We start from the raw sequence: 22,227 nt of genomic DNA, 5'->3' as shown, positions 1-22,227 counted from the left end.
CCAGGTTAATTCTGAAATCCATCCATCTATCTAACAACAGACACTGTGATAACCTTCACCCTACCCAGTGCTGCACCTCACATAGTTCCATTCTCTATCAGATACACAGGTACCATACTCTGAAATTCTTATTTTCACATTGCCAAAACATCATCATACCTAAATAGCTTCAAGCGAAGACTGGGTGTCAGCTTGATGAACCAAACTACTAAGTAATCTCCTCCATGTAGCCCGACTCGCACACACACACATCCAAACACACATTTAAACAAAACATATACTGTTTATTTTTTGTGATTGCTGATTGGTTCATTTGTACACCACACACTCGTACACATAAACAAATGTACTTTCAAACAGTTCACCTGAATATAGCCCGCACCGTGCACGTTTGTTTCAAAACTACGCACACATTAGTTTCATTTTTTATTTAGGGGCGCGTTTAGGCTACAGCTGTTTTCGTTCCTTTGACTCACTCTGCAGGGTAACATGAAGACAGACAGACAAGCAACCAACTGGAACAGCTCTTGATATCAGCCTCCCCTGTCTGGAGCAGAGCCTCCAACGCAGTTGATTTGACCAATTGAATGCCAGAAGAGTGTTTCAACGGGAGTGAACTTCGATACTCTTTTATTTGCTAAACCCTTTATTACACTTGGCAGATAGACAACAAAAAACAACTGCTACCTCTGAAGGACATTGTTGACTTTCTCCTGGGCACACTAGAGTTAAAGTCTCACCACGATTAGACTGATTGGATTGAAATCAGCCACTAAAGAGGCAACATGTCTGGGATCAAAAGTTCAGTGAATTTGCTGAGGGTCGCAGTCAGGTCGCAGATCGTCTCCAAAGCCGCCCTGTCACACAAGCCTGCGAAGCACCACATATCCGCGGGCGTAAGTTACATGCAGCAGGTTGCTGAGCACTTTCTCTGTCCTAGAATGCTCTGCGGGGAGCAGAGCATAAAGCTCGTCCTTCACAAATCCATTTGATTTCTGTCTATTTGAAGCATGATTTTGCATTATAAGACTATATCAAAGTCATATGGGGTTAATGTAAAGATGGTGATATTAATAACTAACTATTACACCTTTATGACTTCTCACACGGTTAGGCTATAGGGTCCATGGCTAGAAAAGATACAGCTTTTGTCAAATTAAGGTCAACGTTTATTTTTCTTGCAATGTGGCTAACCCTACCCCTAACCCTGTTTCCTAACCTTAGCCTAATTCTCCTAACCTGCTACGAAAAGGGAAATCTGACAAAAGCTGTAACCCGTCTAGTGAACACCAGTCTGGTCTATAGGGGAAGTGCGCATAACGCCATTATCACTGTAAATTCCTTCACGTAGGCTCGTCGGTTGCATGCATGGATAATTCAAGTCCTTTATTTTAAAGTGTGTTTGACATTTGTTTTATGTGTTTGGCATCGGATAACTAAGCTACGCACATTTCCTGCCTTGTGGTCTAGTTCATGTGCATGGAGCCTACTTGAAATTGTGCCAAATAATTTGACCTTGTAGGACTTTGCCAAATATAGTCAAACTGTGCCCAGTTTGATTTAAATCTACAGCTGGGACGTTGGGAACGATACTGACAGAAATGTCTCACCACTGTTTAAAGTCCACATTCTCATCTGGGGGTGAATTCAGAACAAGTATGGACACTTTTTACATCTATGTCTTCTGTAACTTCTTCAGACATTTATCCCAACATATTAGCCAAACACATGATGCATTTTTTGAAACCCTCAAGATCACATACAAAAACATGTGGATATCATATTCACAGGAGGCATGACACACCCATGTGTGTACTTTGAGTCAAAACCATAGTTGCAGCTTGCATTTTGTAGACTGGGACAGCAGACTGGACACCCTCATAGTACTAACTGTACCCCAGTGACAATTCAGTTCCATTTGATGTGATTAGGAAACATCTGAGGATTTCAGAAATGTATCATGTGTTGGGTTAATATGTCTGAAGAGGTTACAGAAGACGGAACAATCTAAAATCTCTTTCTGAATTCACTCAAATAAGATTACTAATATGAGTATTAATAAGAGTACTGATAACAGTACTAATAACAGTACTAATAAGAGTACTAATAACCGTATTAATAACAGTACTAATAACAGTTGCAATAACAGCACTAAGTACAGTACTAATAACAGTAGTAATAATAGTACTAATAACAGTACTAATAACAGTACTAATAACAGTACTAATAAAAGTACTGATAACAGTATTAGTAACAGTACTAATAACAGTACGAATAACAGTATTAATAACAGTACTAATAAAAGTACTAATAACAGTACTAATAACAGTACTACAATGAAACATGAACAGGATACAATACTAGAAGAACCAGGGCACCAGTACAGGGGGTCCCAAATGTAAACTGGTTCTCTTTCCTCCATTGGAAAAGCCTATAGGACTGTCCCACTTCAGCTACTCCATGCTGTCCTACTTTAGCTAGCCATGGTTGGTAAAGTGGGTGGGACAACAACAAAAATGACTGAATTACAATTGAAACATAATATTGAAACATCCCATACGGAAAAGTAATACATGGCAATATATATACAGTACCAGTCAAAAGAATGAAATAACACATATGGAATCATGTAGTAATCTCAAATATATGTTGATATATCTCAAATATATGTTGATTTGTTTAACACTTTTTTGGTTACTGCATGATTCCATATGTGTTATTTAATAGTGTTGATGTCTTCACTATTATTCTACAATGTAGAAAATAGTAAAAAAATAAAGGAGAACCCTGGAATGAGTAGGTGTGTTTTGACTGGTACTGTGTATGTTATGGGAGCATTATTTCAGTCGTGGTAATAAAATATAACAAATTACACAAAAAAAACCATTACCGTTAATGCCCTATTTGCAATGATTGATTTGTAAATGAATTAAAGGCATAATTCTCTCTTTTTTTACCCCTTATTGTCAGTCAGATGGTTCTTTACCCTGTCCAAGGGCCAGGAGAAACTGTAATCCACGATTTAGAGGTGTTTAAATAGGCACTAATAACATGAGGGGGATTTGGCCATGAACATTTAACTTTGACTAATTGCCCCCATCAACCCCATAGTTGTTTTGTTAGCCATCTGACTATAATGTGTAAACAAGTCAACTATACCTTTAACATCCTTCAATTTATTCATAAAAAAATAACAACAACAGTATTATGGTGTATACATTTTTTTAAATGGGATACTGTGAGATTTTCGAGATGTAGATCATTTGTCTACTTACCCAGAGTCAGATGAATTGATGAATAGAGTTTTATGTCTCTATTGAAACGTAGTATTGAAAGAAAATATTTTCAAGATCAAATAATTGTAGGCCTAAACATTGTGTAAATGGTGTTGTTTTCATCCAGGAGCAAGCCATGGCATTGACAGTCTTTTTCATCACCATCCTGGGGCCGTCTGGTTATGTCCTGGCCCATCTGGAGGACTACAAGCACCACTCCTAAGTGGACCTGTCCGGACTGACCCCGATCCACTTCACCGGTGGATTACTCCAGATGGCTTCTCCTGAAGTCTCCTAAACCCTTTATATGAGGGATGATTATATTAATGAATGTACCAATAAATTAATGTCCCAATAGTACGACTGTCTCATCTTCTGATCTAAACCATCACACACATGCACATGTAAAGCATATACAAAAGTATGTTGACACCCCTTCAAATTAATGGATTTGACTATTTCAGCCACACCCGTTGCTGACAAGTGTATAAAATTGTGCACACAGCCATGCAATCTCCATAGACAAACATTGACAGGAGATTGGCCTTACTGAAGAGATCAGTGACTTTCAACGTGGCACCGTCATAAGATGCCACCTTTCCAACAAGTCAGTTCATCAAATGTCTGCCCTGCTAGAGCTGCCCTGGTCAACTGTAAGTGCTGCTATTGTGAAGTGGAAACATCTAGGAGAAATAACGGCTCAGACGCGAAGCGGTAGGCCACACAAGATCACAGAACGGCACCGCCAAGTGCTGAAGTGCATAGCGTGTAACGCGTAAAAATCGGCTGTCCTCAGTTGCAACACTCACTACCAAGTTCCAAACTGCCTCTGGAAACAGCTTCAGCACAAGAGCTGCTAGTCGGGTGCTTCATGAAATGGGTTTCCATGGCCGAGCAGCCGCACACAAGCCTATGATCACCATGTGCAATGCCAAGCGTCGGCTGGAGTGGTGTAAAGCTCGCCGCCATTGGACTCTGGGGCAGTGGAAACGCGTTCTCTGGAGTGATGAATCACGCTTCACCATCTGGCAGTCTTGACGGACGAATCTGGGTTTGTCTGATGCCAGGAGAATGCTACCTGCCCCAATGCATAGTGCCAACTGTAAGGTTTGGTGGGGGAGAAACAATGGTCTGTGGCCTTTTTGCATTGTTCGGGCTAGACCCTTTATTTCCAGTGAAGGGAAATATTAACACCACAGCATAAAATATTCTAGACAATTTTGTGCTTCCAACTTTGTGGCAACAGTTGGGGGAAGGCCCTTTCCTGTTGCAGCATTACAATGCCCTCATGAACAAAACGAGGTCCATACAGAAAGGGTTTGTCGAGATTGATGTGGAAGAACTCGATTGGCCTGTACAGAGCCCTGACCTCAACCACATCGAACACCTTTGAGATGAATTGGAACGCCGACTGCGAGCCAGTGCCCTACCTCACTAATGCACTTGAGAAACTAATGCACTTGAGAAAACAATTATTCTGATTGGCTGGGCCTGGCTCCCCAGTGGGTGGGCATGACTGCCAAGTGGATGGGCCTATGCCCTCCAAGGCCCACCCATGGCTGCACCCCTGCCCAGTCATGTAAAATCCATAGATTAGTGCCCAATGAATATTTTTCAATTGACTTATTTCCTTAGATGAACTGTAACTCAGTAAAAATGTAGAAATTGTTGCATGTTGTGTTTATATTTTTTGTTCAGTATAGAGTTCATTTGACTATAAAAATTGTTTTTGTGACATGTGTTGTATACGTTTAGATTTTGAAAATATGTAAACAACATTGCCTAACTTTTTTTAGGAATGATATTCCTGAAGCCACTGAAAATAACTTTGATTCCTCCCAGAAAACACTTTCCAGTACATTGCATCAGCCACCAGAGGGCAGCTTTTACTGTCAACGAGACAGGCTATGTATCCATATGACAGGGCTGCCCCCACCACTCTTCCTGGAGATCTACCGTTCTGTAGGTTTTCAATCCAACCCTAACCTAACCTACATGATTCAGCTAGTTAAGGTCTTGGTGAACAGCTAATAAGATAAATTAGAGTTGGGACTGAAAACCTACACGATGTAGAACTCCAGGAAGAAGGTTGGGCAGCCCTGACATAGTAGTCTGATTCTCCTCTTCCTCTATTTACATAATGTCAGAAGACAGAAGAAGCTCATCTCATCTCTGCAGTATAGCTGTGTTCACCTAAAATGACACCTCTAATTCTGAGCCGGGACGCTGGTGTCTGTTATGCGTTAGTGGCCAGTAAGTGGCCAGTAAAGCAAACCCTGGGTCGTGTTCATTAGGCACCAAAAGGAAGAAAATGGACTGAAACTGGGAGGGACTACCTGGAGTTGTCCAATAAGAATCCTTCAGTTGTAAGTTCCATGGCAAACATTTTTTACAGTGTTTCCTGTTGGGTGTGCCCTAATGAACACAACCCAGGCCTTGAACCAAGTGCCTTACCCGTTCTCTTCCTGTAGTCATGGAAATCCCCATTTCCCTCTCTATTGTATTAGTGGTCAATTAATAATTATAGGTGGTGGTTAAATCTAATATTTGTTTACTGTTACTGTTTACTACAACAAATCTTTTTTGTAATATAAGATATTAATTAATAATTCATATTTATTACTGTTTAATTACCATTCTGCCATGGACTTTCTCGGTAGATACCTGATAATTACTGTAAAAGTCAAATAAAATGCCAAGAATATTTATTTATAAAAGATGCCAATTCAAGATAATGTTTTTGAAACATTTTTACTGAACCTCACATTAGAGTTGGTATACAATATAAATTAGGGTAAATATATAAGTGGATTATTTTCATCAAACCTTTAAATTGCAATGAAACCACCTAAAATCAACAGATTGTTTTCTCATTCCCATTCTGAACTGAAATGTGCACATAACTGAGATAGCATAGTGGCACACCATATCAAGATCACCCATCCCCCAAAATGTCAGGTATCACATAACATGAAAAACACCTCATAATATCATCAGATATTATACTTCATTTTGAGGCTCTCTGATCACTAGTTTAGAACAATGCAACTACTGAAACAGTATTAATGGATTCATAATTTAATCTATAAATAACTTCAATATAATTTGCTCAGTATAAGAACAATGCAAACAAAACCAGGGACAAATGAAGGGAAACTTTTGTCTTTTGAGAACGTAAAGAAGATTAAAGTCTTGAAACAACATTTGATGTGAAAGGAGTCCGATATGTAAAGTATTTCACCTACAAAAGGCAGAAAACATACCTAAACACACTGATGGAAGTTAATCACAACCCAGAACATTAATATATACTTAAGAAAGACAGTTAACATTTCACATGCTACTCAAACACTGTAGCTATTTTAGTACACAGTCATTGTCTTACATCAGATGATGATTCCGCCTGCACCGATAAGCTTCAGAGCCTGTGACAGAGGTTACACAACAGGTGACAGTCCATTATATTCATTCTACCTCCCCCTCGTCCTCGCTGCCTGAGCCTTGCTGTTGTTGTTGATCTTGTTGTTCTTTTTTATGTTCTTGTTGTTGTGGTTCTAGACGTAGTTGTGTTTGTAGGTGTAGTTGTTGTCCCTGTGGTATCTGGTCTCTCATTCGTCGCAGGTCGCCAGAATTCATCTGTGTCATCGAACCATCAATCCCCAGCATCATTGGCTGGATAATATTGGACCTGAAAGATAGAAAAGTCTCAACTGAAAAGACATGCATGAAGAATCATTATTCCAATACATATGGCTGCAGTGCTGTGATCATTACTGTGTATTATTGATAATATTACATGTTTACCTTGTATTGAAGATCACTATTGCTAGGAAAGGAGGTAGTGGATTAAGCAACAGGTAGACAGTCTATTTCCACATTTCCAAAGTCATTTTCCACATGTCAACAGTCCATTTCCACATGTCTACAGTCCATTTCCACGTCAACAGTCCAATTCCACATGTCTACAGTCCATTTCCACATGTCAACAGTCCATTTCCACATGTCAACAGTCCATTTCCACATGTCAACAGTCTATTTCCACATGTCAACAGTCCATTTCCACATGTCAACAGTCCATTTCCACATGTCAACAGTCCATTTCCACATGTCAACAGTCCATTTCCACATGTCTACAGTCCATTTCCACATGTCTACAGTCCATTTCCACATGTCTACAGTCTATTTCCACATTTCCAGTCATTTTCCACATGTCTACAGTCCATTTCCACATGTCAACAGTCCATTTCCACATGTCTACAGTCCATTTCCACATTTCCAAAGTCATTTTCCACATGTCAACAGTCCATTTCCACATGTCTACAGTCTATTTCCATATTTCCAGTCATTTTAAAACATGTCAACAGTCTATTTCCACATTTCCAGTCATTTTCCACATGTCTACAGTCCATTTCCACATGTCTACAGTCTATTTCCATATTTCCAAAGTCATTTTCCACATGTCAACAGTCCATTTCCACATGTCAACAGTCCATTTCCACATGTCTACAGTCCATTTCCACATGTCAACAGTCCATTTCCACATGTCTACAGTCCATTTCCACATGTCTACACTCCATTTCCACATGTCAACAGTCCATTTCCACATGTCAACAGTCCATTTCCACATGTTTCCAGTCTATTTCCACATTTCCAAAGTCATTTTCACAAGTCTACAGTCCATTTCCACATTTCCAAAGTCATTTCCACATTTCTACAGTCTATTTCCACATGTCTACAGTCCATTTCCACATGTCTACAGTCCATTTCCACATGTCAACAGTCCATTTCCACATGTCTACAGTCTATTTCCACATGTCTACAGTCCATTTCCACATGTCTACAGTCCATTTCCACATGTCAACAGTCTATTTCCACATGTCAACAGTCTATTTCCACATGTCAACAGTCTATTTCCACATGTCTACAGTCTATTTCCACATGTCTACAGTCCATTTCCACATGTCAACAGTCTATTTCCACATGTCTACAGTCCATTTCCACATGTCTACAGTCCATTTCCACATGTCTACAGTCCATTTCCACATGTCTACAGTCCATTTCCACATGTCTACAGTCTATTTCCAGATTATAGTCTGCTAACCAGTTTTATGACACTATGTTGCACAATCGTACATGTTAGCTGTTCTTTTAGGGGGTAGATCAACTTTAATATTGCATATAGATTGTAGCTTCCATCAATGTAATTATCTGCAATATTTCCAATCCCCCATATATATCTAAAATAAATATCTATATATATATACACTCTGTTAGCTGTTGGTAACAGCTCCTGCCTCAGCTCATTAATGATGCATGAACCACAGTGGGAAGGGAAGCGATGAGGACACCTGCTGGGAGCCTGTGGCACTGCTGTAGTGAGCTATCTGTGTCTGTGGCCCTGTTCCAATAAATGCATCCTTCCTTACGTTGTTCTTTAGAGTAATCCCTGATCTCACACGACTGGGTTGCTGTAGGATATCTAGCGGAGTCCTGGGTTTCACCTATCCAACCATTTTAGATCAGCGATCAGGCTACTTTGAAAATGCATCTTTACCTGGAGAGCTTATCAAACATGTTGACCAGCTTCATGGCCTCCAGCTCCTTCTGTTCCTCTGTCATTCCCTCCATGGGGTTGGGCTGCTCATCCTCCACTCTGCCTGTCACAGGGTTAATTCTGGCCAGGACAGAGAACACAATGCTACTCATTCTGAATAAGGCCAAGGTGGCCGAAACTAAATGTCAATGATTTTTAACTCTTCTAAATAGGGCATGTATGCATTAATTTCAAGCGCAAAACTGTGTCTGTTTCCCCCAAGGACAGAGAACAGAGCAGGGCTCCATTATTAATAAACTTCAATTCAACTCACTGAGATTTATCCATTATTAATGAAGTTAAATTCAACTCACTGAGATTTGGCCTCACGGTACTCTTCTGTGTCACTGTCCTCATCCTCAGAGTAGACGCCTGGGTTGCCCCCCCCTCGCAGAAGCCCCCGGGCGGCCAGGAGACCCGCTGCATTGCCATAGCCTGTGTACTTAATGAACCTGGACACTGCACAGGATGGAAATAGGGTGGAAAGGGGTGTCGATGGGGGAGAATAATTATATTACAAATCCTATAGTTTCCTCATTATGGTAGTTACCATACTTCCAAATCTGGTTCATCACTCGGCTATTGAGAAAGCCAGAAATCAAGGTTCCTACTATGATGGACAACAGTGAACAACACAGCAATAGAGGGTACACACTTCAGAAAACACTACCACTCACCACTTTCTTTGCACAGGACGAATAGGAACTCTGCTGCACAGTTCTTGACATCAGTGTCAATGTTGGTCATCAGGCGAACAAGCTTGTTGCGAAGGGCGTTCCCCACTTCTGGTAGATTCTTCACGTCCCGCAGAGGAGGGAGTACCTACACATACACACGCACACACACAAATGAAGAACCAACTCAATGGGACATTCAGTAATTGACATGCAATTGGATGAATGATGAGATGAAACGTCCAATCACCTACCTTCATCCTGAGGAACTTCCTGGTCTCCCTGTGGATGCGGGCGCTCTCAGTCAGCAGGTTAAGAGAGGGGAGCATGGTCTCCTTCAGTTTCTTGCCCTGGAAACCCACACACATAACTGTTATTAGACAGATAATACAACAACCTCTTCAGCGCGCAGCTAGACCCACACACATAACTGTTATTAGACAGATAATACAACAACCTCTTCAGCACACAGCTAGACCCATACACATAACTGTTATTAGACAGATAATACAACAACCTCTTCAGCACACAGCTAGACCCACACACATAACTGTTATTAGACAGATAATACAACAGCCTCTTCAGCGCACAGCTAGACCCATACCGACCGATACGGTGGGTGTTACTTGACAGATATCATCAAAGTCTCTCACAAGATTTGGTTCTGCGTGCCGAGATGAATTATTGCCATGTCTCTTATGGATGAGACTAGACTGTTTCATTACTGAGGCCTTCCAGCTGTGTCCTGGTTGTTTACCCATATCCCCAAAGACACTGGTGTGCCTTCCGGAACACCCTCGTGACAACCTCCTTCAAGAACAACATCAAATTTGGAGAGGTAATCATATCCCATCCACACAGCCAGACACCCTCTGCAGGGACATTATTACATCACCTTAAATACCTGGATGGCACACAGAGAGCAGCTCCAGGAGCAAAGACTCTACAAGAGATCCAAGAGATGGCAATAAACTGATACACACTAATGCACGTCCAAACAATGTGTGTATGCAACTGTTTATGCCACCTTTATGAAAACACGTTGTCTATGTAATGCCGGTTAGAGTTTTCCTTCATTCCATTTTAGGGCACCGTAAACTACGCCCACTGACCGTTGAGCTTTCATCCATTAGTTCTGCCATCAGAACAAGATTGAAATCTCCACTGAGCATTTCTAAAGGCATCTCAACCTGCTGTTGAGGGTTAAAACCCAGCTCACCCTGTCTAGCCTCTTCTCCATGTACTCCAGGAGCATGTTGACGGCGTCCATGTTGACCCCCATGTATTCTATTGAGCCCTGCTGAACCTTGGGCATCAGCAGCACATCCAGACAGGACAGAGGGAGGTTCCCCAGTAGGTTCAGTGAATGACTGCAGCCCAGGAGAAAAACAAAGGGTTTTCACAGGACACAGTTTAGCTCAGGTCAAACTCAATTCCTGGAGGGCAAAGTGTCATCAGGGATTCGCTGCTCCCTTACTTGATTGAATAATTAAGGTCAACCTGGTCATCACCTGGCTGTCTAGGCCTTAATTGGACACAAATTGAAAGGAAATAACAAAACCAGCAGAGACATGGGACAGCCCTCCAGGAAGTGAGTTTGACACCCCTGATTTAGGTTCAGAAGCCTTTACTAAGATAATAAGACCTATTACCTGTGAAACTCCTCTGTGTCGTCCTGTGCGTCAGCGCTGCTCATCAGACAGTGTCTAAGGATGGCTCCCAGGTGTCTGAACGCCGCTGCCTCCTCCTATAGGTTCAGCAGAGGAACTGTGATTATCATTATATTGATGTATGTAAACAACACTATGAAAAGTTTACAGTATACAGTAATATGCTATGGTGGACAGGGTTAGAGCCAATTCCATTTCAATTCAGTTTACCTCTTGCATTGATGAAATTGACCCAAACCGTGATGGCGGATCCACTCTTTAGTGCTCACCTCGTCCACCTCCCGCCGGTTGGCATCGTAGGTGATATTGAAGAGGATCTTGAGGATCTCCATGGCTCTCTCGATCTTCTCCCGGCTGAGTGGGGGCAGTTCGGTCGGTTCCTCAGAGTCCGGATCGACCTCCACCCCGGCCCGCCCCACCTCGAAGGTATCAGGCCAACACAGCCCCAATGTAGCATCCAGGTGGTTGGACAGCAGACTGACCCCCCGCAACTCCCTCAACAGCTGGGTTCGCATCGCCACACGCTGGGCGGTGAGAAGGAACATGAGGCGCAGGTCGAAGAACCTTACGTAGTGGTTCCACTGGTCCTCGCCACACTGCTTGAGACGCTCCGCGATGCCAACAATCAGCTGCAAGTCCTGGCCCACCTGCACAGCCACCTTGGTTAAAGAAAGAGCTAAATCATTAGGAATGCATCCTAAATCACACTCCATTCATATTACATTGAATCTGGCCCCATATAAGTTATGTCCCAAATAACCCCCTATTCCCTATATAGTGCACTACTTTTGACCAAAGCCCTTTAGACTCTGGTCAAAATAAGTGCACTTTAAAGTGAACAGGATGCCATTTGGAACACAGCCTATATCATTATGGTGCAGGAATAAAAAGCTCTGGGGAGTAGTTATATACAGCATTCTCTATATTCAGACCTCTTATTTCTTGATCTAAATATTATTTTTGCCCAGCACCGTCCGGTATTCCCCAGTGTGGTTAAGCCTATATCATCACATCACCCTGTGTTTTAATCCACCTTGTTGTGCAAGCAGATGTTGCAGATGCTCTTCAGCGCCTCTACGATAATCTCCAGGTCCGGGTTCTCAACGAAAGGGACGAGGACCACATCGCCCTCGCAGTCCACGTTGCCGTGGGAGATTGCGATGCCAGCGTGCCGGCTGAGGGTCTGCATGGCGGTGTGCGTGATGAAGGGTGCCACGTTGTTCTTGTCACGTGACAGGATGCGGATGGTCTCCAGACAGGCAAGCTGGCAGGACGGTTGGAGGTCTCGCTCCAGGAAGCCCAGCACTAGCTCTCCTAACCTCTGAGGACACAGGTGGTTCAAAGAGACAGCATCACTAGACCTAACTACTCAGTATGCAAGTATGACGACACTGCCAAACGTTTCTATACCAATGAGGTGCTTGTCTGTGTAACTAAAGTACATGCATGTCAGTACAGTTCCAAAAAGGCCTTTCCCCATCTCCAGAGGAGAGGATGGGATGGGAAATGGCTTATTTTCATGAGATTCAACATCAATGGGGAATAGGTGTTTAGGAGGTTCTTCCACTAGTTCTGCATAAGGTATAGGTTTTAAGTTCCAGAACGTCCTCTGTTTGGGCTTAAAACTGTGTAAAAAATAGACCAAGTCAGAATCAAAGCCACCAAGCTACCCTGTGATCTGTGAGTAACAACAATCCTTTAATCATCAGAGACGCTCTCTTCCTTTCTATAAAAAGCCTTTTAATAATACACACACGATGCCTCTGACAAAGAACTGTCTCGATTGACTGATATGATGACGGGAAACAGTCTAAATCAAATCTCTGCATGTCTGTGGGCCGTGATAGTGACTGGCAGCTGTCTGCACAAAAGCTGCCACACTGGGACGAGCTTGGACGTATTATTCACTGGGGTCTCAGATGCTTCCAATATACATAAATAAAGTACAAATGCCAAGTAATCAATAGCCAGTATATTTGAATGCCAAAATTGTGAATTTGAATCAATCTAAATCAAATTAAGAGTTGAAAATAGACTACAGTCCAGCATCGCTTTGTCATTATGAAGGTAGACTATGAAGGTAGACTACAGTCCAGCATCGCTTTGTCAATATGAAGGTAGACTACAGTCCAGCATCGCTTTGTCATTATGAAGGTAGACTACAGTCCAGCCTTTGTTTTGTCATTATGAAGGTAGACTACAGTCCAGCCTTTGTTTTGTCATTATGAAGGTAGACTACAGTCCAGCATCGCTTTGTCATTATGAAGGTAGACTACAGTCCAGCATCGCTTTGTCATTATGAAGGTAGACTACAGTCAAGCATCGTTTTGTCATTATGAAGGTAGACTACAGTCCAGCTTTGTTTTGTCATTATGAAGGTAGACTACAGTCCAGCTTTGTTTTGTCATTATGAAGGTAGACTACAGTCCAGCCTTTGTTTTGTCATTATGAAGGTAGACTACAGTCCAGCCTTTGTTTTGTCATTATGAAGGTAGACTACAGTCCAGCTTTGTTTTGTCATTATGACGGTAGACTACAGTCCAGCCTTTGTTTTGTCATTATGAAGGTAGACTACAGTCCAGCATTGTTTTGTCATTATGAAGGTAGACTACAGTCCAGCTTTGTTTTGTCATTATGAAGGTAGACTACAGTCCAGCCTTTGCTTTGTCATTATGAAGGTAGACTACAGTCCAGCCTTTGTTTTGTCATTATGAAGGTAGACTACAGTCCAGCCTTTGCTTTGTCATTATGAAGGTAGACTACAGTCCAGCCTTTGTTTTGTCATTATGAAGGTAGACTACAGTCCAGCCTTTGTTTTGTCATTATGAAGGTAGACTACAGTCCAGCCTTTGTTTTGTCATTAAGAAGGTAGACTACAGTCCAGCATCGCTTTGTCATTATGAAGGTAGACTACAGTCCAGCCTTTGTTTTGTCATTATGAAGGTAGACTACAGTCCAGCATCGCTTTGTCATTATGAAGGTAGACTACAGTCCAGCCTTTGTTTTGTCATTATGAAGGTAGACTACAGTCCAGCATTGCTTTGTCATTATGAAGGTAGACTACAGTCCAGCTTTGTTTTGTCATTATGAAGGTAGACTACAGTCCAGCCTTTGTTTTGTCATTATGAAGGTAGACTACAGTCCAGCTTTGTTTTGTCATTATGAAGGTAGACTACAGTCCAGCCTTTGTTTTGTCATTATGAAGGTAGACTACAGTCCAGCTTTGTTTTGTCATTATGAAGGTAGACTACAGTCCAGCCTTTGTTTTGTCATCATGAAGGTAGACTACAGTCCAGCTTTGTTTTGTCATTATGAAGGTAGACTACAGTCCAGCCTTTGTTTTGTCATTGTGAAGGTAGACTACAGTCCAGCCTTTGCTTTGCCATATGAAGGTAGACTACAGTCCAGCATCGTTTTGTCATTATGAAGGTAGACTACAGTCCAGCTTTGTTTTGTCATTATGAAGGTAGACTACAGTCCAGCCTTTGCTTTGTCATTATGAAGGTAGACTACAGTCCAGCTTTGTTTTGTCATATGAAGGTAGACTACAGTCCAGCATCGTTTTGTCATTATGAAGGTAGACTACAGTCCAGCCTTTGTTTTGTCATTATGAAGGTAGACTACAGTCCAGCATCGTTTTGTCATTATGAAGGTAGACTACAGTCCAGCCTTTGCTTTGTCATTATGAAGGTAGACTACAGTCCAGCATCGCTTTGTCATTATGAAGGTAGACTACAGTCCAGCTTTGTTTTGTCATTATGAAGGTAGACTACAGTCCAGCCTTTGCTTTGTCATTATGAAGGTAGACTACAGTCCAGCTTTGTTTTGTCATATGAAGGTAGACTACAGTCCAGCATCGTTTTGTCATTATGAAGGTAGACTACAGTCCAGCTTTGTTTTGTCATTATGAAGGTAGACTACAGTCCAGCATTGTTTTGTCATTATGAAGGTAGACTACAGTCCAGCCTTTGCTTTGTCATTATGAAGGTAGACTACAGTCCAGCTTTGTTTTGTCATATGAAGGTAGACTACAGTCCAGCATCGTTTTGTCATTATGAAGGTAGACTAGAGTCCAGCTTTGTTTTGTCATTATGAAGGTAGACTACAGTCCAGCCTTTGCTTTGTCATTATGAAGGTAGACTACAGTCCAGCTTTGTTTTGTCATTATGAAGGTAGACTACAGTCCAGCTTTGTTTTGTCATTATGAAGGTAGACTACAGTCCAGCATCACTATGTTATCATCAGAAAGACACAGCATAACCCATCCATAACCAAGTAAAGTTCAGGATCATGAGTCTGTGCACGTCAGATGTTTTCCTGTCCCGATATAACACAGTGCACCCAGTGGGACCTGAATGTCCTGAGGCAGTAAGTTAAAAGCTTCAGAAACAGAATTATAGCTGCCTAAGTCAGGAGTCTGGGCCATTTAGGATACCTCCCAAATAGTACCCCATTCCCTCTGGTGTGCACTACTTTTGACCAGGGCTCTTGCCGAAAGTAGTGCACTATGTAGGGAATAGGGTACCATTTGAACCCAGCATATGTAGGGCTCACAGCATAATGTCTTTTCCTCCCCTTTGGGAGACAGAGTGAGGACGAGTCAGTTGTTGAATGCTGAGAATGATTGATGGTTGCTGCTCACTCAGCTTGCCTGTGCTCTGCTCTATACTTGGGGAAATTATGATAATGAGAATCGACAATGCCCTCATCAATTAATTGCCTAAATAGCTTGCGTTGTGTGAGGTCTCCAGAGATAGCATGTGGCTACCCGAAATAAATAGCTTTGAGGGATAGGACACAGCAAATGTAGGACATCAGATAAGAATGACATAATAGCTTGTAACTGGTTGTAACCAATTAGACTGAAGCAAGTCACAGATACAAGTCACAGATAAAAGTCACAGATAAAAGTCACAGATACAAGTCACAGATACAAGTCACAGATACAAGTCACAGATCCCTATTTCTCCAAAACACAGTACATGAATGCACACTTCCTGTCGGTCAGGGCTTCTCCAAGTAGCGCCAAACCAAAATAAATTCACCACAGAATAGTGGGCTTGTCCCAAATGGCCCCCTATTTCCTATATAGTGCACTGCTTTAGACTGGAGCCCAATGGACCCTGATCAAAAGTAGTGCACTACATAGGGAATAGGGGGCCATTTGGGATACAGCCAGTATCTGCTAAGTTCTCTCATAATGCCTTCTTTCAGATAGGGTGCTGTGTCAATAGTGGACTAACCGCATCCCACATTTAACTTGACCATGGCATTGAGAAAACTTGACCATGGCATTGAGAAAACTTGACCAAATCATCCAGTCCCGGATATAATGGAATGCTGCTGTTGATGATGGCCTTTACTCCAGCAGTTGTAAGCCCTAAGTAAATATTTGGCAATAACATTTGTGGAGAGGGACTATAACGTTACATACAGCTATGGACAGCATCTCCAAGGATCATCAAATGATATGGACTCTCAAATAAGTATGGGCTACATTTCAACACACCACGAGGAGCGATGGGCCTAAGTACCTTTCAACATGGCAGTGATAAGACTGATAAGCCTAATTGTGATGGATATCAGACAACATGCTGTCAATAGTGGCAGAAGTGCAGCAGAACATGAGTGAGTCATCATCAACTAGCTGTGAAAACATCCAGGAAGAGGGTCTGATGCCCCTGTAGATGTAAAGACAATGTCTTGGTCACTTGCTGCAGGTTGTCTCTCATGAAAATAATGATATGTCTACTTCTACGAACCCAAAGTGTATTTCTTGATATAATGTAACAACAATTATTAATTACTTACATTATGCCAAATGTCTAAATACATCATTAAGAATTGAAATAGTTGTAGAGATAAACTTTGGGTTGAAATATACTGAAACACTACCATTACACACATATACCTCTTGTAACTTCCCATCCTAGTGTACAGGCACGCAAGAAGAAAGAGATGAAAGATGAAAAAGAGAGTTAGGGCGGAGGGAATTTGGTGAGACTGACCAGCATGGGTTATACTATACTCTATACAGTTTGGTTGATACCAACTATCAACTTTGGTGTTTGGGCTGTATCTCACTGTGATTCTACATAATCCAGATTACAAACAAACAGTATAGTTAAAAAGCTGATAATTCCAATGCCTCAATGACCAACAACCGTACAAGGGAGATAGGGTGCCTTTTCAGATGTAGCCTATTCCCTAGATAGTGCACTACTTTTGACTAGGCCCCATAGGGCTCCGGTCAAAAGAAGTGCACTACATAGGGTGCCGTTTCCGACACATCCATAGTAAAAAATAAACTCCGTACCTCTCTCTGCTCCTCTTCATCTGTGGTAAATGTGAAGCACTGGGTCATCTAGGAGGATACAAGAAAGTGAAGAGAAAACATTATAAAACATTTCACACAATTGATTGTGAATTAGCATACAGTACAGTAAAGTAGAGTGCTCGTGTTCCAGTGGTGAGAGCTTTTGCCTATCTCTCTCTCTCTCTCTCTTCCACTTCAGGGTGGAAGATTATTACAGTTTACCTACAGTAAGCCTGTTACCAGACCAACCCTTTGTAATGCTACAGTAAGCCTGTTACCAGACCAACCCTTTGTTACACTACAGTAAGCCTGTTACCAGACCAACCCTTTGTAATGCTACAGTAAGCCTGTTACCAGACCAACCCTTTGTAATGTTACAGTAAGCCTGTTACCAGACCAACCCTTTGTTATGCTACAGTAAGCCTGTTACCAGACCAACCCTTTGTAATGTTACAGTAAGCCTGTTACCAGACCAACCTTTTGTTACACTACAGTACGCCTGTTACCAGACCAACCCTTTGTTATGCTACAGTAAGCCTGGTACCAGACCAACCCTTTGTAATGTTACAGTAAGCCTGTTACCAGACCAACCCTTTGTAATGTTACAGTAAGCCTGTTACCAGACCAACCTTTTGTTATGCTACAGTACGCCTGTTACCAGACCAACCCTTTGTAATGTTACAGTAAGCCTGTTACCAGACCAACCCTTTGTAATGCTACAGTAAGCCTGTTACCAGACCAACCCTTTGTTATGCTACAGTAAGCCTGTTACCAGACCAACCCTTTGTAATGCTACAGTAAGCCTGTTACCAGACCAACCCTTTGTAATGCTACAGTAAGCCTGTTACCAGACCAACCCTTTGTTATGCTACAGTAAGCCTGTTACCAGACCAACCCTTTGTAATGTTACAGTAAGCCTGTTACCAGACCAACCCTTTGTAATGCTACAGTAAGCCTGTTACCAGACCAACCCTTTGTTATGCTACAGTACGCCTGTTACCAGACCAACCCTTTGTAATGCTACAGTAAGCCTGTTACCAGACCAACCCTTTGTAATGCTACAGTAAGCCTGTTACCAGACCAAGCCTTTGTAATGTTACAGTAAGCCTGTTACCAGACCAACCCTTTGTTACACTACAGTAAGCCTGTTACCAGACCAACCCTTTGTAATGCTACAGTAAGCCTGTTACCAGACCAACCCTTTGTAATGTTACAGTAAGCCTGTTACCAGACCAACCCTTTGTTACACTACAGTAAGCCTGTTACCAGACCAACCCTTTGTAATGTTACAGTAAGCCTTTTACCAGACCAACCCTTTGTTACACTACAGTAAGCCTGTTACCAGACCAACCCTTTGTAATGCTACAGTAAGCATATTACCAGACCAACCCTTTGTAATGCTACAGTAAGCATATTACCAGACCAACCCTTTGTAATGCTACAGTAAGCATATTACCAGACCAACCCTTTGTAATGTTACAGTAAGCCTGTTACCAGACCAACCCTTTGTAATGCTACAGTACGCCTGTTACCAGACCAACCCTTTGTAATGCTACAGTAAGCCTGTTACCAGACCAACCCTTTGTTACACTACAGTAAGCCTGTTACCAGACCAACCCTTTGTAATGCTACAGTAAGCATATTACCAGACCAACCCTTTGTAATGCTACAGTAAGCATATTACCAGACCAACCCTTTGTAATGCTACAGTAAGCATATTACCAGACCAACCCTTTGTAATGCTACAGTAAGCATATTACCAGACCAACCCTTTGTAATGTTACAGTAAGCCTGTTACCAGACCAACCCTTTGTAATGCTACAGTACGCCTGTTACCAGACCAACCCTTTGTAATGCTACAGTAAGCCTGTTACCAGACCAACCCTTTGTTATGCTACAGTAAGCCTGTTACCAGACCAACCCTTTGTAATGCTACAGTAAGCCTGTTACCAGACCAACCCTTTGTAATGCTACAGTAAGCCTGTTACCAGACCAACCCTTTGTAATGCTACAGTAAGCCTTTTACTAGACCAACCTTTTGTTACACTACAGTACGCCTGTTACCAGACCAACCCTTTGTAATGTTACAGTAAGCCTGTTACCAGACCAACCCTTTGTTACACTACAGTAAGCCTGTTACCAGACCAACCCTTTGTAATGTTACAGTAAGCCTGTTACCAGACCAACCCTTTGTAATGCTACAGTAAGCCTGTTACCAGACCAACCCTTTGTAATGCTACAGTAAGCCTGTTACCAGACCAACCCTTTGTTACACTACAGTAAGCCTGTTACCAGACCAACCCTTTGTTATGTTACAGTAAGCCTGTTACCAGACCAACCCTTTGTTATGCTACAGTAAGCCTGTTACCAGACCAACCCTTTGTAATGCTACAGTAAGCCTGTTACCAGACCAACCCTTTGTAATGCTACAGTAAGCCTGTTACCAGACCAACCTTTTGTAATGTTACAGTAAGCCTGTTACCAGACCAACCCTTTGTTACACTACAGTACGCCTGTTACCAGACCAACCCTTTGTAATGTTACAGTAAGCCTGTTACCAGACCAACCCTTTGTAATGCTACAGTACGCCTGTTACCAGACCAACCCTTTGTTATGTTACAGTAAGCCTGTTACCAGACCAACCCTTTGTTATGCTACAGTAAGCCTGTTACCAGACCAACCCTTTGTAATGTTACAGTAAGCCTGTTACCAGACCAACCCTTTGTTACACTACAGTAAGCCTGTTACCAGACCAACCCTTTGTAATGCTACAGTAAGCCTGTTACCAGACCAACCCTTTGTAATGCTACAGTAAGCCTGTTACCAGACCAACCCTTTGTAATGTTACAGTAAGCCTGTTACCAGACCAACCCTTTGTAATGTTACAGTAAGCCTGGTACCAGATCTGTTTGTGCTATCTTGCCAACTCATTGTCACTCATTGGCACACCAAACAATGGTTGCCATGACAATACCATTTGGAGTTGGAAAGAGAGCAGAAGCTGCCTGGGGGCCAGGCTAAAGCTACAGGATCAGATGAGAACCATTTAGATGGACAGGATTTGAAGGGCCTCAAAGCTTCAGGAATCTATTTGTGTTTCTCAGAAGACTTAATCCTGTTATGCCAATAGATACGAACCCACAGAAGTCTAGGTAGGGCTGACTACTGATGCTCGGTGGGTAGTCTCTGTGAGGTAACTCTGTCTAAGGAAAGACAAATCAAACAAGCATCACTCTAAACTATGACTCAATAAGTATTGACTCATTGGGATGAATTTGTAAAGCTGAATTGTTTCTGCATTGCCTTCAATCCAATTTGACTCAATTATGCCTGTTTCAAAGTCACATGTTAGTAATGGTCACATGGTATACGTCTCTGCAGAGATGTGTATGTTGTGAAAGGCACTTTGTGTGTGCAGGAACGGGATACTCATCCACTGCTGAGATATGGCTCTATCATTTTACTGATTCATTTCCAGTCAGACATCATCACATAAGGATGTCAGAATTGGGACTAATGTGTTCGTCCACAGACATATGTAGGCTGAATACCTACTATAAATAATAATACAGTGGAATACGATGGGAATTATACAGTAATATCACACACACACACACACACACACACACAGTGGGGATTGTTGACTAAAGAGGGTTACAGGGTATGAGGTCAGTTGCCCAGGCAATGGCCTCCACAGAGTAGACTGAGCAGACAGCAGGGTGGTAACATAGAGATCCGATTAAATTATACTTATGGGTGGTAGTCTGAGGGTTAGGAAGGCTGATATATACTCAAAGTGTGTCTGCATATTGCTAGGCTTCCTTTAGCTTTCTCCTGCTATGATATCGTACAGATATCCCACAAATCAATGCCTGTAATGATATCGAGAGATAGAGAAAGATACTGTAGCCTTCCTATCCATGACAACAGCATGATGTGCACAACATGCTACAATGACATGTTGATATATTTATGAATATGCCTACAGATGTATTATGGCTGCTGGTGCTCAACTGACAGTTAGTTGACTGTCACACTGTAGTACCTAGCCTATGTAAGTGCGTGTGCGTTTATGCGTCGCTCCCCAAAATAACACTTATTATAAGAGCTCAGGACGTCTACGAGGTTGAACAGTCCGTTCGCATGTTTCTGTTGCAATTGATCATCAAAGTGTCATGACGTTACATTATCGTCAAAAGAGATGTTCAACCTTACTACTGTCAAATTGCAGAGGAATTCAACTTAGAAGAAAACATATTTCATACGGTACTTGATAACGATAACGAAAACAATGTACCTTTTTATTGTACGTCTGCAGTGCCATCAATGCGGCATCTTGATCACCCGTTTCCATGTTTTCTATTATGTCATTTAAATCCATGTTCATTTTTGTTGTGTTCCCTGTCCACCCGAATGTTTAGCGCCTCGCGGATGTCATGTACAGGGCTCTACCGTACTGATAGCTATATGCACATATGACTCTGTGTGATAGTCACTCGGCTCTGATCCTGGAACTCAAAAACCAGCGATGATAAGATTAGCGGAGGATTGCAAATTTACCACACAGCACCCTGGGATTTGTAGTTCCATTTCGGTAAACAGCAAAATATGGAGATATTATTTACACAGAGGATGATCTGGATTCGGAGAAAGTCAAATAGAAATACGTATTTACAGCTAAACTGTAGACCAACACAAC

General features: G+C 42.0%; 1 protein-coding gene and 1 non-coding gene across 3 annotated transcripts; one reads left to right on the top strand and one right to left on the bottom strand.

Annotated features, from left to right (window-relative positions):
* Positions 1–430: 430 nt before the first annotated feature.
* LOC110499968 lies at positions 431–3,635 on the top strand. Its single transcript, XR_005038829.1, has 2 exons — positions 431–896; positions 3,403–3,635. It is a non-coding gene; the product is annotated as an uncharacterized LOC110499968 (transcript).
* Positions 3,636–6,010: 2,375 nt separating this feature from the next.
* ric8a (RIC8 guanine nucleotide exchange factor A) lies at positions 6,011–22,060 on the bottom strand. 2 transcript variants are annotated; one of them, XM_021577024.2, is made up of 12 exons: positions 21,826–22,055; positions 17,529–17,576; positions 17,124–17,141; positions 12,246–12,533; positions 11,482–11,871; positions 11,195–11,289; positions 10,762–10,912; positions 9,797–9,892; positions 9,546–9,690; positions 9,183–9,327; positions 8,830–8,949; positions 6,011–6,963 (listed from the first exon to the last, which is right to left on the bottom strand). In XM_021577024.2, exons 1-12 carry the CDS (start codon positions 21,913–21,915, stop codon positions 6,741–6,743), a joined length of 1,809 nt encoding a protein of 602 aa, XP_021432699.1. In that variant the 5' UTR covers positions 21,916–22,055; the 3' UTR covers positions 6,011–6,740. The 2 variants fall into 2 exon arrangements, with proteins under 2 accessions (XP_021432699.1, XP_021432709.1); XM_021577034.2 differs by lacking the exon at positions 17,124–17,141 and having other exon boundaries at positions 21,826–22,060.
* Positions 22,061–22,227: the final 167 nt, after the last annotated feature.

Source organism: Oncorhynchus mykiss, chromosome 2 (assembly GCF_013265735.2).
Source record: "Oncorhynchus mykiss isolate Arlee chromosome 2, USDA_OmykA_1.1, whole genome shotgun sequence".
NCBI lineage: Eukaryota > Metazoa > Chordata > Actinopteri > Salmoniformes > Salmonidae > Oncorhynchus > Oncorhynchus mykiss.
Note: the sequence above shows the minus strand (reverse complement) of the source record. Positions and strands in the feature narration are given on the sequence as shown.